The following is a 16,644-nucleotide window of genomic DNA, read 5'->3' as shown; positions in this document are numbered from 1 at the left end:
GGATTTGTAAAATCATTTTTATAAACTAACCCCTGGATGTGGGTACATCTGCCTGGCAAGCAGAAACCCATAGCAGTGAGTCTTGGAGCCCGGGTCGCTGAGATGAGCTGTGTAGACGTTTAGGCTCGGGCGCTGGAGCCCGCAATTGAATGACGTAGCACGGCTTGCTGCAGTGGGTTTCTGCTTGCTGGGCAGACGTACCCTGTGCGGCCTGGGCTCCAGGGTAGAAGCACAGACTCTGACCTTACTGCAGCAGCTCCAATGTCTCCCTTCCAAGAGCAGACTTTTTGGCCTGCCGTCTCTTTTAAGGTGTGTGGCTCTGATTTGGCACAATCACTTGATATGTTTGGGGCACGCTTTCCGGTCAGCAGAAAATCAAGGCTCAGCTCCCATCATGGGAAGTGGCTTTGAAAACCCCTTGTATTGAGCGAAACTGCCTGTGTCCTGTGCTGGGGGCCTAACACTACCTTCCCCCCCCATGTGCCTGCCCATGGAGTGAGACATCGAGTTGAACCGGCTCTGAGTGTAGCCTGATCACTTCAGAGTTTGTTTCAGAGAGTGGGTGTGGGATAGAGCGCTGGGTCGGGACTCAGGAGACATGGTCTGTTCTTGGCTGCGCCACTGACATGCAATGTGACCTTGGGCCAGTCACTTCACCTCGCTATTTCCTCTCCCATACTTTGTCTTGTCTGTTAGGCTGTAAGTTCTTCAGGGCGGAGTCTCGCTATTATTATTTGATTAAAAAAAAAAAAAAAACGAGGAGTCCTTGTGGCACCTTAGAGACTAACACATTTATTTGGGCACAAGCTTTCATGGGCTAATTTATGCCCAAATACATTTTTTAGTCTCTAAGGTGCCATAAGGACTCCTCATTGTTTTTGCTGATACAGACTAACACGGCGACCGCTCTGAAACCTGTCACTATTTGATTTTAGAGTGCCTACCACAATGGGGCTGTGATCTCAGCTGGGGTATGTAAATGCTACTGCAATACAAGTAATTAAGAATAATAGGTTCTGAGAGGAAGCTCATGCACATGGCCAGATGGTCCCTGTATGTTCCAAATCATAGTGTCAGTGAAATTCTGTCACACATTAAGATGATGTGCTGACTTGTGGTTATTTGCAGGTAATTCAGAGCTTTTCCTGTAGTGAACTGCCCTGTGTTTGGAGGGTATCCTACATTTCTTTGGCTTTTTCCAGACTTCTCCTACATTTCTCTAAACCCCACAGCACCACGTTTGCTCTTTGGTGGATCCTTCAAAGGCTGTCTTTTCTCAGTAGGATTGCCAACTCTCCGGGATTATCCTGGAGTCTCCAGGAATTAAAGATTAATCTTTAATTAAAGATTGTTTCGTGATGAAACCTCCAGGAATACGTCCAACCAAAATTGGCAGCCCTATTTATCAGTATTAGTTCAGTGTGGCCTGTTGGAGGTTTTGGCTGCTGCTGTAGCTTCTAAGGCAGATTTTGTAATGAATTATTACAATTTCCTGTACTCCATGGCATGGAACCTCATGAGAACAAATGACCTCAGGGCAAAATTCTTCTCTGTGATCGACCCTGCAAATCTCTGTGTATTCTGCATTCGTTCCACCCATGGAATCCTCAGTCATGCCAATGAGAGCTAAACCTTGCCAATTCGTATCCCTCTCTCTAGGTTCATTAAGCGTACCTATCCCCATACTGACCAGCAGACATTGTCCTACTAGGATATCAAAGCAGTTTGCCAACATTACTGGCTATATCCTCACATCCCCCCGGGAAGCATTATCTCCATTTTTACTGTGTGTGCGGGGGAAAGGAGGGGCTGGGGGAATGAAACACAGAGGGGCTGAGTGTCTTGTCCAGGGTCAAACAGTAAGTTGGTGGCAGGATTGGGCTTAGAACCCAGCTCTTTTGAGTCCCAGTTCATTCTTCTGTGCACGCCCTTCCTCCCTCCGAGGATGAGATGTGCATTGAAAGGAGAATTTCCCCCTCAGCTTGGTTTCCTATTTTAGTGCTTTCCAATACAGTGGCATGGTGCCAGTCCTCGCATTGCTCCATGTCACAATATTCATGTTCTTTCTGATCAACTGGGGGAAACGTTGTTTAGAAGGAAGCTGGGAACTGATAAGTTTAAAATCAGCTGCACCCAAAGCTTCTCTTGACCTTATAGTGTAGTCGGCCAAGACTTCGGGAGACCTGGGCAGTAACCTTAGATTGCCCAGGCTGTATAGTCACTCTGGGGAGCTCAAGAGAACCATATGGTCTGTGGCTGGCCGCCCCAACAAAGCGCGCGCGCGTGTGTGTGTGTGTGTGCACACGCCGCTGCAATCTGTATCATTGGCCATAGTTTGTGAGAGCTGCCCTACAGATGTGGTAGGAACAATTCAACCCGCATACACACAAGGGAAATGAAAAGAGATTGGAGTGAAAGGCCCGATTAGCATTCACACAACATCTGGTCGCCATTAAACACCTAAATCCAGGTCTAAGCTCATCAGAGAGAATGGGAACCACTCTCAGTAATGAGAGTGCCCAGAGCCCCACTTCGCTCCATGCCCATCCATCTTGCTGGCTCCAAGTAGTCAGCAGTTAATTTTAAAAAATAAGCCGTTTCCTGGTAGAAAACCACTCTTGGGGCCTATAATCAAATAAGAGCTAACTAGAGGCAGCCAGTTTTGCTGGAGCGTTTGGTTGGCAGCTGTTCACAGTGTGCTATTGTGAAATGTGGGGAACAGAGGAAATGCAGTTCCTAATTCCTTTGTGCAATGAAGCAGCTTTTAGTATTGTTAAATAGCTGCCTCATGGGACAACGTTACAGTCCTCCAGCTTTGCCCCCATTGAGTGGCTGCAGCAGGTTTCTGGTTACCAGGTTTTCTGCTTCAGCCATGCCAACTGTCCAGCTTTACCAGGCCACCGCACTGGGTTCCTTTCTCTGATGGCTTCGAGCATAGGCACTGGGCAGCATGCCTACGGTAACCCCACTGCATCTGCGGATGCCATTCCATTGGATTGCAGCTGGGTGGGGCTAACATGCTAGTCACCATCTCTCTGATTTAGGCCAGGTCTAAACTACAAAATGAAGTTGCCCTAACTTAGGTGTACAGCCACCACAATAATGACATCGCTTGTGTGTGTCCACATTTTGCTCCTTGTGTCGGCGGTGTGCGTCCTCACCAGGAGCGCTTGTATCGGTTGTACTGTCAGCGTGGGGGCATTGTGGGATAGCGCCTGAAAGCCAATAACAGTCGATGTAAGCAACGCAATGTCTACACCAGGGGTAGGCAACCTATGGCACGCTTCCCAGGGTTGTGAGGCATCTTGCTCCCGCCTGCCCTTAGCGTGAGTCTTGTCTGTGTCTGCTGGCGATCAGCTCCCTGCCTCACCATCCTCTGGGAACTCAACCACTGCCTACCAGGCATCCTCCTCTCGGTACGGGTTAGTGACAGGCACACACCAACCCCCCAGACATCCCTCTGGAGCATTCCCTATAAAAGAAAATCATAACATGCTTTCTAGAGCCTAAACATAACACACTAGCCATTCCCTTGTCTCCTACAGCATAGCTTACCCCAAGTCCCTTTCCCAGTGTTTTCCGACAGGACGGCCGAGGTCCCCCTTTCATAACATCTAGCCCGCTGGCAGCTGGTCTTCACAGGCTGAATGATGCTAGGGTGTTTCTCTGCACCCCCGAATAGACAGACCAGACCTTTTGATCTTCACTTGCAAATAAGGTTTCTTCTGCCTTCTGCTCACCTTTTCCTGTTAATTTCCATCTGAAGTCTCTGTAAACTCTTCATTAGCATTTGACTTAGTATGCTGATAGACGTCTATTGTGAGACACACAAATATGCAGTGGTCTACCAGGGGGATAAGGGTCTCCTGCCTGCTGTCTGCGGAAGTTTTATCTCCAGCCACGCTACCTTTGAGTGACCTGCCTTTAATTACAAGGCCTAGAGAACATAATTTCCAGCATATATGCATCACGCCTCACGTATTTTCCATACGTCTATCTCACAATGATTATGATGACAGGTGTGACCTTACTTCTGGTGAACCCCCAGGGATCCTGGTACCCGTATGTACTCCTGTGCCTTCTGGCAGTCGACATCAAGAGGTCCTTGTGAACTATTATCCTAAGGCAAAAACACACTAGGGATAAGGTGCTTCAGTTTTACCATGAGGTACACGAGGTGAGACCAACTCCAGACAGGAGCAGAGTGCTGACTTTGTCTAATTTACCTCATGATAACACTGAAGTGCCTTGTCCTCGGTGTGTTTTTACCTCAGGATAGCTCACCTGCTTTAGTTGCCCTGAGATAAAATATCACCATTGTTAGCCGTGAAAATAAGGCCTTCAGTAACCAGGGACTACTGAGAGTTGGCCTTTAAGTTCTAACAGAATTGGCCTGGCAGCCTGGGGGATTGTAGTCTCTAAAGACAGAAGCGGCCTGTTGAAAGTGCCCTATAGTGCAGGCTTCAGAGTTGGCTGTACCAAACAGGCAGAATAAGGGGCCAGTAAAGCTGATGGAGTGAGCAACTATGGGCTGGTCGGGATGGAAATTTGTTGGTTCCTGTAAGAGCAACCGAGCTGGCAGCCATTCCTGCCAACGTTGACTGTGTGCTTGTCACCATCTGTCATGAAAATGTATTGCCCACATCAAACCTACTCCTAGAGCTGGATAGGATGTCTGTGGTGTGTATAACCTGTCATATCGCAGCTGATTCAGCATCAGGAAACAGTCATTTATTTTCCAGTAAGCCTCTGGCACAGAGGCACATTTTAGAGATGAGCAGGGAATTGTTTTGGGGATTGTATCTGACTATAAAATACAGGAGGCTATCAGATGTTATTTGTTTACTGAGCACAAGTTGTGTAGCACGAAAGCAGGAATATAATCCGTTGTTGCCAAAGCAGCTGATGACACTCTGAAGATCAATGTGGAATTAGCATCATATAGAAGGCAAGTTCTCTATCCCATTTGCCAAATGGGTCTGTCAGAGCTGGATGAGATAAGGGGGAATTGGCCTAGCAAGCCAATGAGCAGTCATCTCATGGCTTAAGAAGGTGGTGTTCCATGCTGTAAACACAGATGGAGCAGAAACTGAGTTTCGGTGTAGCTTTTTTTTTTTTTTTTTTTAATTATAAGACACTACTTTGCTGCAGCACAAGTGTGATTTGAAGGCTCCAGGACTTCGGGCTGTGGTCTGCATGCTTTGCAGTGGTGTCCTTCACTAAGGGTCCAATCCACCAAAAGGCATGCTTAATTTTAAACATATGAGTAGTTCATTGATTTATGCATGCATTTAAATGCTTTGCTAGTTAAAGGCCTACTCAGGGGGACATTATCTTGCCTCCTATTGCTTATGCCAGAGGGGAACGCAAATGGATGTGCTTGCAAATACTGTAGGCATGATTCTGGTGGCTTGTTCAAAATTAGTTCCCCAAAAAAACTGAAGGCAAATTGTGTGGCCCAGCAGCTAATGAATATCTAAGGACTGGAGCTGCTCGAAAAATGGACCAACTGCTGTTGGTGAAAGAGAATAGAAGCTCGCATCTCACCCAGCTTGTCTCTCTAATAGCCTGGGACCAACATGTCTACACCAACACTGCAGAATAGTGTCTTGGTCAGTGGCCAGGGGAAAGGAAAAGATGCTGCACCCACAATACCTGGGATTGTGGGTGGAGCTTGGGTAGAGTCCCATCAAGTTTCCTTTCCCCTGGCCACTGACCAAGACACTGTCCTGTTTCAATGAAGCAGAAATGTAAAGCACCCAGGTCAGATTCTGATCGCTGCAGACCCCAGAGTAACGCCATTGAAATCAGTGGAGCTATTCCAGATGAACAGAGGTTGCTGCGAGATCCAAAACCCACCCAGAGAGAAGGCAGTGGCCAAAATTCATTTCCTCTCGGGAGCTAGGATGGGGGCAGAAAGAAGACGCTGTGCAAACCTGATTCTAAACAAACACTGAGTCATCTGTCAAAGCTGTCAGCTCTCTCTATGGTAGCTGGCTGCCTGGGGCTAGCTTTGCACACAGTTGGGGATGCATTTAAAAAAAAAAAAAGTAACAGCTCAAAACATGTGATCAGATTTTTTTTTTTTTTTAAATGTACCAATTAAAGCGGTGAGTGTTGTTGAGGGTGTAACTGCTCTTCAATGGCTCCCGGCAGCCTGCTCGTAGTAGAGGCTGTTTGTGAATCCAGCCTTTCCAAAATGCCCTGGATTAAGCTAGACAGGCTCCTCCAGCGCACTAAATCCTTATGGAAGTTCTGTCGTTCCTGTGTGTTGCCAGCTTCCCCTGCCCACAGACCGTACAGGCTAAGGTAAGGATGTTGGTGTCACCCGTCTTGTTCTTGGCGTCACTTTTATCTGGGTGCCTCAGGTGTATTTCAGAGTGAAGCCTGCTTTTGTTCTGTGTCTTTCGTATCTTCTCCCCGTCCACCCACACGGGCTGCTCGTAGAGGTCTTCCTCTGTTCGATATGTACGTCTGCATAGGGGCAGAGATATCTGGAGAAATTATCTATTCAGGAGTGGTTATAAAAGGATCCCTCCTGGCTTCATGCAGTTATTTAATCTAGGCTGCCAAATCCACCCTATATATTAGGGGTTCTCAAACTGGGGGTCGGGACCCTCGGGATCGTGAGTTTATTACATGGGGGGTCACGAACTGTCAGCCTCCACCCCAAACCCCGCTTTGCCTCCTGCATTTATAATGGTATTAAATTTATTTAAAAGGGTTTTTAATGTATAAGGAGGGTCGCACTCAGAGGCTTGCTGTGTGAAAGGGGTCACCGGTACAAAAGTCTGAGAACCCCTGCCCTATATGAACCAGCCTTGGAGTAAGGGGTATAGGCCAGTGCTTTAAGTCCTGTAAAAAAGGCTGCATTCTGTATGAAACCATTGTAATTCACCATGGGAGTTTTATAGCGGGGAGCTTATGTAAAATAGCTTTGTGGAAGTGTCTTTGACGTCCATTCTTGCAAACCCATGACCACTGCAGCCGCTGAGAGTGCTTCCAGCAGGCAGGTAATTAACAATGATTGTTAAACCTGGGGTTTGAACCATACACAGCTTCTGTCATGCCCAGGGCATCACGCAGCTGCAGGGAGATGGGAAAAGAAATAGACAAAATTGAGAGTGAGAGAGAGCCTTCGGACCCAGTTTGAATTGGGACTTGATTGGAAAAGATGAATCCTTGTTCTAAAGCAACATGGCACAGCGTATAATAAAGAGCAGACATGGCTACTGCTTAGACACACAGCTGAGTGTTACTACGTACAGCATGTGTGTTCCTACTTAACAACCACCTGCATTAGAGAGGATCCTTTGCTGCTCGACTGCTCTGTCACTGTCCATTTGCTCTTCTGAAGAGCAGGATTAAAGATTTATTGTTAGGAGCAGCCTTAATATTCCTTTTATTTGGAGCCCTGTAAAATCCTGAGGTGACTACAGCATTTGCACTAGCAATCTTAGGAAAGCTCTTGGGAATGAACTCCAGTTAATGCACATTTTAGCCGCGTTGGTAACAGTGAACTATAGCTATGAAATGTCCAGTCCACGCGGTCTTCATTCTGATATATGACCCCAGAGCAATATACAGTTGTTGGCATCCCCAATCTGGCTTTAGATCTCTCCATTTTTTACAGGCCATTTAGATTATTTTCAGGATCTACCACTCCCTGGGCCAGAGGCATTTGTGGAAGGCCGCATGTTCAATCCCTGAAAGGGGAGGGAGTGTTTGCCATTGCATAATAGCCATTGTAGCAGATTAAGGAGAGGCATTACTGAGGTTGGAGGGAAATCCTAGCTATCCTAGATGCGGGAAGGGAGACAGCATGGCTAGTTCTCACCATATTTGGTGTTTTTCTTGAAGTCTCAGCTCCTGGAGTCAGGTGATTTACACGAGAAACTTGCATTTAAAAGGAAAGTAAGTTTCTGCTTGTGAAGAAACCTTGAAAACACAACCCCTAAAAATGTAAACACGAGAAGGGAAATAAAAAGACCCCCAAATTATTTTTTTTAAATCTCAGGATTGTCTTAAAATCATAATTCTGGGGGCCTGGCACATGATTTTGGGGTTTAGGAGAGTAATAGGGTTACTTAGGGTTCTCACTGGGCCCTGGAAGACTCCCAGGAAAAAAAAATAGATGCCCATGGCCCTGGGACTGTCACTTGTGGAAATGCAGGACCAAGCCTATTTTTGCAGGCTTGTGTAAAGATACCAGGCTCTGGTCTCCAAGCCCAGTCCTTTAGAACTGTGATTATCTACCCTAGGGAATTTTGCACCAGTGATGCTATGCTTTCACTGTCCCACTGCAAATCCCCTCATGTAGGAGCCCTGCACTGGTGTAAAAGGTGACTTGCCACCATTTTATCTTTGCGTGCTAGTGCAGCACATGGACACTAGAGCTTTCCATCAGAGCAGATATCTCAGCGTAGCTGCAAAATCCCCACTGTAGACGAGGCCTTAGGGTAAAACCTTACTGATGCCAAAAGGTCTTGAGAAAAATGCTTGAGAATCCCCCTATTTACATCACATGCTGCTTTTCTGCAAGAACTGAAACCGTGTTGCACGAGAGTGCCAGGATTTGCCGTTCAACTAGTGGCTATGTAATATGGGCTTTGCAAAGTAGCATTAAACAGGCAGTGGGTTTGCAAAAATCGACCGTTTCTATTGGGTCAGCAAAACAGCATAATTCTGGTCTTGCCCATTTACTGTCCCGCTGCAAGACAGTGGCTGAGTCTTCTGTCGGGAACCTTGCCACATTTCAATTTATGGGCTTACAAATTAAAACATATGGCCTTTATAGATTCCCCCCCCCCCTACTGTCATAAAACATGAAAACCAGCATTTTATGCTCTGCTGCTGACCTTAGATTGTCATTGGTCCAGCTCCTAGTCTGTAAGGATCGGCTTCGTTTAAGAAAAAACAAAACAATAAAACTCTTGGCATAGAGTTCTTGGGAAAAAATTTCCCACCATTACTAACACCTGTGCAGCTCCTTTGGTGGGAGCACTAGCGTGGGCTGGCCACTGGTATTTTAAACTCCGCCTTGTCTAATCCTGCTCCAAGCAAGTCGAGCTAACGCTAGGTCTTGTCGACACTAGGTAACCCATTGTTGCTTGCATTGGGGGAGATGCTCTGGTTTTAGCAACATGGGAACAGATTGCCCAGATAACCCGACTACACACAGGGCTGCTGCGTTTTCTTTGGCTTGGAGTCCCCTAGGAACACAATGCATTGTCACAGCTTGGACTTGTTTGCCAGTCTGAGTCTGGCTTTGCCTACAGGAGCTGCAGAACAGTGTCCTCGGGTGCTGGCTTCTAAGCCGGATAGGCTGGTATGTTCAACTCCAAACTCCTTGGGAACTCCATTTCCTGGGTTTGAAATAAGGGAGAAGCCTTTTCTTAGAGAAATCCAACTGGGTGTTTTGTGGATCTGCAACAGCCCAAGAGAACTTGGTGATTTGTCTGTGTTTGGAGTGTAGCCAACAACGGGGGTATAAAGGCAGCTTTTATTATAAACAAAGCACAGCTGGTCTTTGGGTTTGTTTTAGAATTTTATCACCCCAAAATTTCAGGGAGCGCTCGATGATGCTTTTAACAGCCCCGGAAGTGCGAGACGGGTACAGCTCAGCGAGGCGATGCATCATCAGTGCCATCTGCTTTACCGCAGCTATGCCAGGGAAAATCTGTCCTAGCCTGCAGCTTTCCTACCATTCCAGACCTGAGCTGCTCCTGCTAGGCTGCTAGGGGAATGCTGACTGTCGGGAGGGGGTTGGTTGGTTTGTTTGTTTTTGTGACCTGCGTAAACCACCAGCTCTGTTTTCACTTAACGACTTCCTCTGGGTTTGGACCCAAGGGGTCGGATCATCTGAAGGGATAATAGGCAATTGCAGGTGTGCTTTGGCTGGGAACGAATGAGTGGTATTGGCCTCCCGGTTTGCATTAGCGCCTGGCAGGTCGGGGAAGGCACTTCCTCGTCATTCTGGGTTCTCTGAGTCTATTACTCTTGCTCACGCTTCAATGTGAAGCAAAGGAATGTCAAGTAGAATCAAGGTCTCAGCCAAACCCCTTTCGCGTGTGAATGTCAATGATCCTGAGAGAGAGCAAGCAACTGCAACTCCCATTGATCTCCAGGGGAATCACGGCTGCTCAATGCCTCTCTGGATCAGGCCCCGACTGGCCCAGAAGAATGTGCTCGGAGGGGTGTGTTTTCAAAGGGATTCTAAAGGCCTCTGTTGGCCTGAAATATTTAGCAGCGCTGGAGCTGAAGGAAAGCAGATGAGACAGAAAGGGAACAGAATCAGATTGGCTGCAAGTCGCTGGCAAGTCTATTCTGTGAAAAGACTCTGGCACTATCTGTCCCCCATCCTGCCCAGGCTAATCGGAGCTGTCCATCACTGGGGCTCTGAGCTGCAGCTGTGTGGTTAGCATGTGTAGGAGGAAGGCCGAGCATTCGCTAGCCCAGTAATACCCTTTCTGAAAGCCTGGGGCAGAGGGGAAAAACAAACTCAGATTCTCTTAAAGAAACAGTGTGGGCTGCTGGGGCAGGCAAGGTCAGCTTGACCTGCCCTGATGGAGTTGGATACAATATGAGCCTTAGACATTGGTGTGAATTGGTACCACCTTTTAGGTAGCTGATTCGGTTCCCTCCTGTCATCCAGGAGACGGAGTCCAGGCCTCTGAGTGGATGTAGCATGCTCCGTGTGGCTGGGGCAGGAGCAGGGATTTCCAGGTGAGCTACAATGCGGAAAGACTGGCTCCCCTCAAGCCTGTTCCTCTGAGTTTCTGGGAACAAGAAAAATCCCTTTCAATTGACTTATGGGGAAAAAAAATAACATGGGGTGGGAAAGATAAATCCCTTGAAGTCCCCAGCCTGTGCAATTTCATAACAGGGCATGAGTTTGTTAGTTGAAATTCACTGAGCTCAGCTGGTTCCTTTGTGTGGGGTGGGAAGGGAGGAAGAGAGGGGATGCGTGGAGGGGGGAGTTGGGAGTTAGCTGTATGGCCTTGGTTTCCAGTTGAAAACCAAAACTGCATCCACTTTCCCTGTGAACTGAATTGAAAGCATTCAGACCATTAACACAGTTAGCATTGTTCAAGTTACAGCCGCAGTATCGGCCATGAGAAGGAGTGTTGGGCAGGAAACCGTTTTCCCGTCCTGTGACCATTTTTAGGGTTCAAAAACTTTTTCCCTCCTGAATCAGGACAAGAAGTCAAAATCTCAGAGTTTTTCACCACGAAATGCTTTTTCAGTTTGGGTCCATTGAAACATTTTGTTTTGAGCATTTTAAAACATTTTATTTTGAGTCCAACCTTTTTCCCCCCCTGTTTTTAACCTTTTACTTGGCCTAATTAGCTAACTTTTCTAAATGAAAAGTCATTTCAAACCAGAAAGCTGGGGGGTTTCATTTGGAAAATGCATTCGTTTTTCAACTTTTTTCTTTCTCTTTCTCTTTTTTTTTTTTTTTTGGTCACTGGAACTGATCCTGTTTTGCAAACCATTTTGCTTTTGACAAATTGGCATTTTTCAATGGAAAAAACATTTTGTCTAAAAAATTTCTCACTGGCTCTAGTAAGATGTTTCCCTGCCTCCAGTATTTAAGAACATAAGACTTGCTAGACTGGATCAGACCCAAGGCCCATCTAGTCTTGTACTGTCTTTGAGAATGACCACACCAGATGGTATAGACTAGTGGTGGGCAAACTACGGCCCACGGGCCACATCCAGCCTGTGGGACCATCCTGCCTAGCCCCTGAGCTCCAGTCCCTCCCCCGCAGCCACAGTGCTCTGGGCGGCAGGGTTGCGCGCTCCTGCAGGGCAGCACGGCAGCGTGTCTGGCTGTGGCCGGGTGGCGTAGCTGCCAGAGCGGCATGGTAAGGGGGCCGGAGGGTTGGATGGGGTGGAGGTTCTGGGGCAGCAGTCAAGGGATGGGGAACGGGGGGGGGTTGGATAGGCGTGGGGTTCCAGGGGGCCTGTCAGGGGGCAGGGATGTGGATAGGGGTTGCGGCAGTCCAGGGAGCAGGGGGGGTTGGATAGGGAGTGGGGTCCTGGGGGGACGGTTAGGGTCGGGGGGTCTCGGGAGGGGGCGGTCAGGGGACAAGAAGCGGGGGGTGGGGTTGGATGGGCTGGGGATTCTGAAGGGGGCAGGAAGTGGGAGGGGGTCGGATGAGGCACAGTCTTCCCAACCTGGCCCTCCATACAGTTTTGCAACCCCGATGTGGCCCTCTGGCCAAAAAGTTTGCCTACCCCTGGTATAGAGGAAGGAGCAAGAATTTGCAGTAGGCAGATGTGATGGGTAAGTGTGAAATATTATTCCATTCTCACTGGCTGAGAACTTCCCCAGTTTCAGGGGGATGATTTCTGTTTCTCTAGTGAAGGGGCCACTGCATCTATAGTGGAGCGGCAAACACCAGTGTTTTTAAATGAAGGCTCAAAGTTTTGAGAATCCAGCCAAGCCACCGCAATCCGCACATTGATGTGGCCATAAACATGAAGTGGGCCCTGCTCTCAGGAAGAAAGAAAACCTTCTGGGATGGAAACGTAACCAGATGAGGAAGACACTTTCCAAATAATAAGTGTGCTGGCCAGACATGGGCCCGGGCTGCAGAATTGGACTCTGAACCCAGATCTGTACTAAAAAGATTAAATCTCATATTCAGGGGCTTACTTACCAAATTTCATGTGTAGGCAGATTGTGAATGTAAAGTACAATAGCTATTCTTGATTGACTCCAGTTGTGGGCACTGTTATTCTGGAGTAAGAACATCCATATGTGGAGTTAATCAGGAACGGTTAATCAAGAAGACCTATTCCAGAATAACTCCATGTAGACTAGACTTTATACACTTTTCTCAGCACCCTGATCCCATTGACGTGGTTGGAACTTTCCCATAGAGCCTTTAAGTGGGCCTGAGGTGAGAGACCTCTGCAGAGTGAATATTGATCCTTTTGTATAAAAATTGTGCTTCCCTTTTATGGGCTGGTCTCAGAATCCAAATACAGACCTGCACATCTTGCTTAAAGCTTGCATCTTTGATGAGTGGGCTCCCCAGGGGTAGCAGCATCCCGGAGTATCTGGCTTCACGCTGTGGGACATCTAAGGACACACAAAGGAGCAAAGAAAATGCCTTAATGTGCTCACTGACTCTTAACATGGCAATTTCAGCTCTCCAGAAATGAAACCAGAGACAGAAAAAAGAAATCTAGTCTCCCAGGTAAACTGAGGGTTGGGACATCCAGAGTAGTACATTAAAATGGTTTCACTCTTGTTAAATACCTGTGGGCTTCTTTTTATGTCTTGCCATGCTCTTGCCATGCTTAAAATTTGCCGTTTGAGATGCACCATTAAAATCCCAGTAGGAAGATTTCCCAAAGCATGGTTGTCCTATTACCCAGATTAGCACTGCTGAATTTTTCAGCAGCTGCGCTCAAAGACAGCATGTAAAATACCAGCCCCAGGTAAGTCAATGGGAGTTTTGCCATTGACCTTAATGGAGCCAGGATTTCACGCCAAAAATGTAAGTCCAATCTTGCAGGTAGCCTCTTGCCTCCCCTGAAGGTAGTGGTGCTCTGTGTGGCTGAAAGATCTGCCGACGTGGGTCCTATAGGAGGATTGGGGATTTAATAAATAAATTCTGTTGAAGAACAGATGGCTGAGTTTCGCCATCTCCCATTTAATGTTCGCTAGGGCTCCCTAATTTTAAAAAAAAAGTCTAAACGTTTTCAGTAATAACTTAGCCATGAGCATGTCCCTGTTCACTGCTGGGTTTATGTGACTAAAATAAATGATAACTAAATCCACTATCTTCATCTTATGTCGATTGAGCAGCCAGCAAATTGCCTACCAATAAAATCCATCTGTTTACTTACGCTGTGCATGGTACATTTCATTCGATTTATTTGATTGCGAAATGACATGTTGGCTTAAAACAAAAACAAATATTTAAGACTGAGGATGCACTGATGTCACGACCAAGGGAACATTACAATGCAAAGCCGTTCGCGTTCGCCTATCTTCTCTTGCTCTCTGGATGCTGGAAAGAATCCGTATGAGAAACCGCTAAAGGAAATGCAACTTCACCTCTGGCAAACCCATCCCAAAGGCTTGTTTCCAGCGCAGTGCAATGGAGCGCATTCCTTTGAGTGTGCTGACATTGGAGACAAAAGCAGAACATCCTAGGAACCTATGCGAGCCTTCCCTTCCATTCTGAAGTGCTCGCTGAAGTAATTTAAAGTACCCTTGTTTGAAAAAATATCCATACCAAGGAGACAGAACAGTGCAACACTCTCTCTACCTGCTGCATGAGAAGAGTTAGAGAAAGGAATGACCCATCAGGTCAATGAATCTGTCCCACTATAAATACAGGTATAGTTACCCTAACAAGGTACATATCGGGTGTTGAAGTGATGCTACCCTGGACCTTAGTCAGTGGATATGAGTGTGGGAGTGGGGTTTTAACTGTAGAAAAAGGAAATCCATGTTAAACTCAGCAATCTGACTTGCCTCAATAGACACAAAACATGTAACATACTGGCCAGTGTGTACCACTGGCCCCGACTACCACTTGAGGATAATAGTCTACTACTGATCGCTGAGGGTGTTACCCTTTAGATCAGAGGTCGGCAAACTACGGCCCGCAGGCCACATCCGGCCTGTGGGACCGTCCTGCCCGGCCCTTGAGCTCCCGGCCGGGGGGGCTAGGCCCCCCCCGCCGCTGTTCCTCCTCCCCTGTAGCTACGCCACCGCGCGGCCAGCGCTCTGGGCAGCGGGGTTGCGCACTCCTGCAGGGCAGCACAGCAGCGTATCTGGCTCCGGCCAGGCGGCGTGGCTGCCAGACATGCTGCTCTGAGCGGCATGGTAAGGGGGCGGGGAGCGGGGGGATTGGATTAAGGGGCAGATGGTCCCAGGGGGCAGTCAGGGGACAGGGAGCAGGGGGGTTGGATAAGCGTGGGAGTCCTGGGGGGGATGTCAAGGGGTGGGAGTGTGGATAGGGGTTGGGGCGGTCAGGGGGCTGGATAGGGGGTGGGGTTCTGGGGGGTTGGATAAGGGGCGAGGGGTCCTAGGAGGGGGCGGTCAGGGGACAAGGAGCAGGGGAGGTTGGATGGGTTGAGGGGGGCAGTCAGGGGGCGGGGGCCAGGCTGTTTGGGGAGGCACCGCCTTCCCTACCCGGCCCTCCATACAGTTTTGCAACCCCAATGTGGCCCTCGGGCCAAAAAGTTTGCCCACCCCGCTTTAGATTGAGTGGTGGAGGTCTGTGCTGTGGTGCTGAAGGTTCTGGATTCTCACCCTGCTGCCAGCTCCCACAAGGGGTCATTACACGTGCTTTTCAGAAGAGCTGATTCTCACTCGTCTGGAACATAAGATTTCCCGTGCAGTTATTGGTTATTTCCCCATCTGTAAAATGAGGATAACAGTCATCACCTTTGCAGAGTGCTTCGTGACCCTCCGATGGAAGTTGCTCTAGAAGTGCCAGGTATTCTTCATTAACTGCTGTGCAAAACCTCAGTGTTAAAACGTGGCAGCGTTCAGGTTTCATTGTGAGCTTGAAGCCTCGCCCAAGGATGGGAACATTCTGGCCGAGGCAGGGTCTGACTGGAGAGTCAGCTGCTGAAACTAAGCAGGGGAAGGTCTGGCCGAGTTTTGCTTTGAGGGGTGGGGTTTGTTTAATCCTGGCCCCTGAAGAAAACTCAGAAGGCGAGAGGTATGAGTTCTCCAGCACCAAAGCCACAGGGGGGGGCTCTGTCTGTGCACTGAAATGATGGCCTCTGACTCAGCTCTGTTAATAGCAGAGTAAATGCAACAAAATACAGCCGCTGCCCGGGCTGTTGTTAGCAAACGTGCAATGGAAGTGAAGGCCCTGTAAGTACTCTGGAGCTAATGGGGGATAGAAATCGACTAAAATGAGCAGTGGCGAGCAGCAATCCCTCTCTCGGCAAGGAAGGGAAGAGAGATGAAGCCTGCAAAAACACCAGGGAGGCTTGGGAGCTTTGCACTTTCCCCCTCCCGCAGCCTCTCTCCTGTTTCACCCACAGGGCTTCAATGAGGCAGGCCTCACTGTTAGTTCAGGAGCTGTGGCTTGAGGAAATGGTTTTTGGGCAGCGGCAAGCCGAGTTGTGCAGTGCCTGAGGACAATCAGAGGGAACCCCTGCAAATGAAAGAGTGACAGTTTAAAAAACACCCCACCCCGTCTCTTCCACATACACTCCCTGGTGCGGCTTCCGTCTCCTGACCCGCGTTAGGAAATACAATGCAGTGTCTGCCTCCGAGACCTGGTCGATTTGGCAGCTCGGAAGTACTGGGTGGAACAAAACCAGTTTAGTCTTGTGCCTTTCATTTCCAAGTTCACTGGTAGATTTCCCCTCCCCTTCCTGTGAAGGTGACTGGCTGCTGCAGGCCAGGCCTTAGGGAGCACCGAGGTTTACATTGGGCGTTCGGGAGAACCACACGGTCTCCGTTTGTCCAGCAGCCTCAGTGGTCTCTAGTCATCACACCTGAGTCCTGTCCGTTCTCTGCTCTGAGGGTGAGCTGCTGCAGTGCCTTGGTTTAGAGCAGCAGGGGATCATAAAGGGCTGAGCCATCACGCCATTTGTTAAAGAGACGCTTCCAGGACTCGCTTTTTGTCCATAGCAGGTGCGAGCTTTGCCTGAAGA

At 48.3% G+C, this 16,644-nt stretch overlaps 1 protein-coding gene across 4 annotated transcripts in view; it reads left to right on the top strand.

Moving 5' to 3' along the window:
- The window catches only part of GPSM1 (G protein signaling modulator 1), a 144,995-nt gene that overhangs the window by 15,231 nt on the left and 113,120 nt on the right, over positions 1-16,644 (top strand). The window contains exon 1 of one of the 4 annotated variants that reach the window (XM_034793378.1): positions 6,185-6,309. The exons of the other annotated variants lie outside the window; for them this stretch is intronic. Coding sequence (XP_034649269.1) covers positions 6,200-6,309 — 110 coding nt within the window. The 5' untranslated portion in view covers positions 6,185-6,199. Of the gene's footprint in view, positions 1-6,184; positions 6,310-16,644 lie in introns of those variants that run through there. 4 annotated transcript variants of the gene reach the window in all.

Source organism: Trachemys scripta, chromosome 17, assembly GCF_013100865.1.
Source record: "Trachemys scripta elegans isolate TJP31775 chromosome 17, CAS_Tse_1.0, whole genome shotgun sequence".
In the NCBI taxonomy this organism is placed as follows: Eukaryota; Metazoa; Chordata; order Testudines; family Emydidae; genus Trachemys; species Trachemys scripta.
This window is presented reverse-complemented; position numbering and strand designations above follow the sequence as displayed.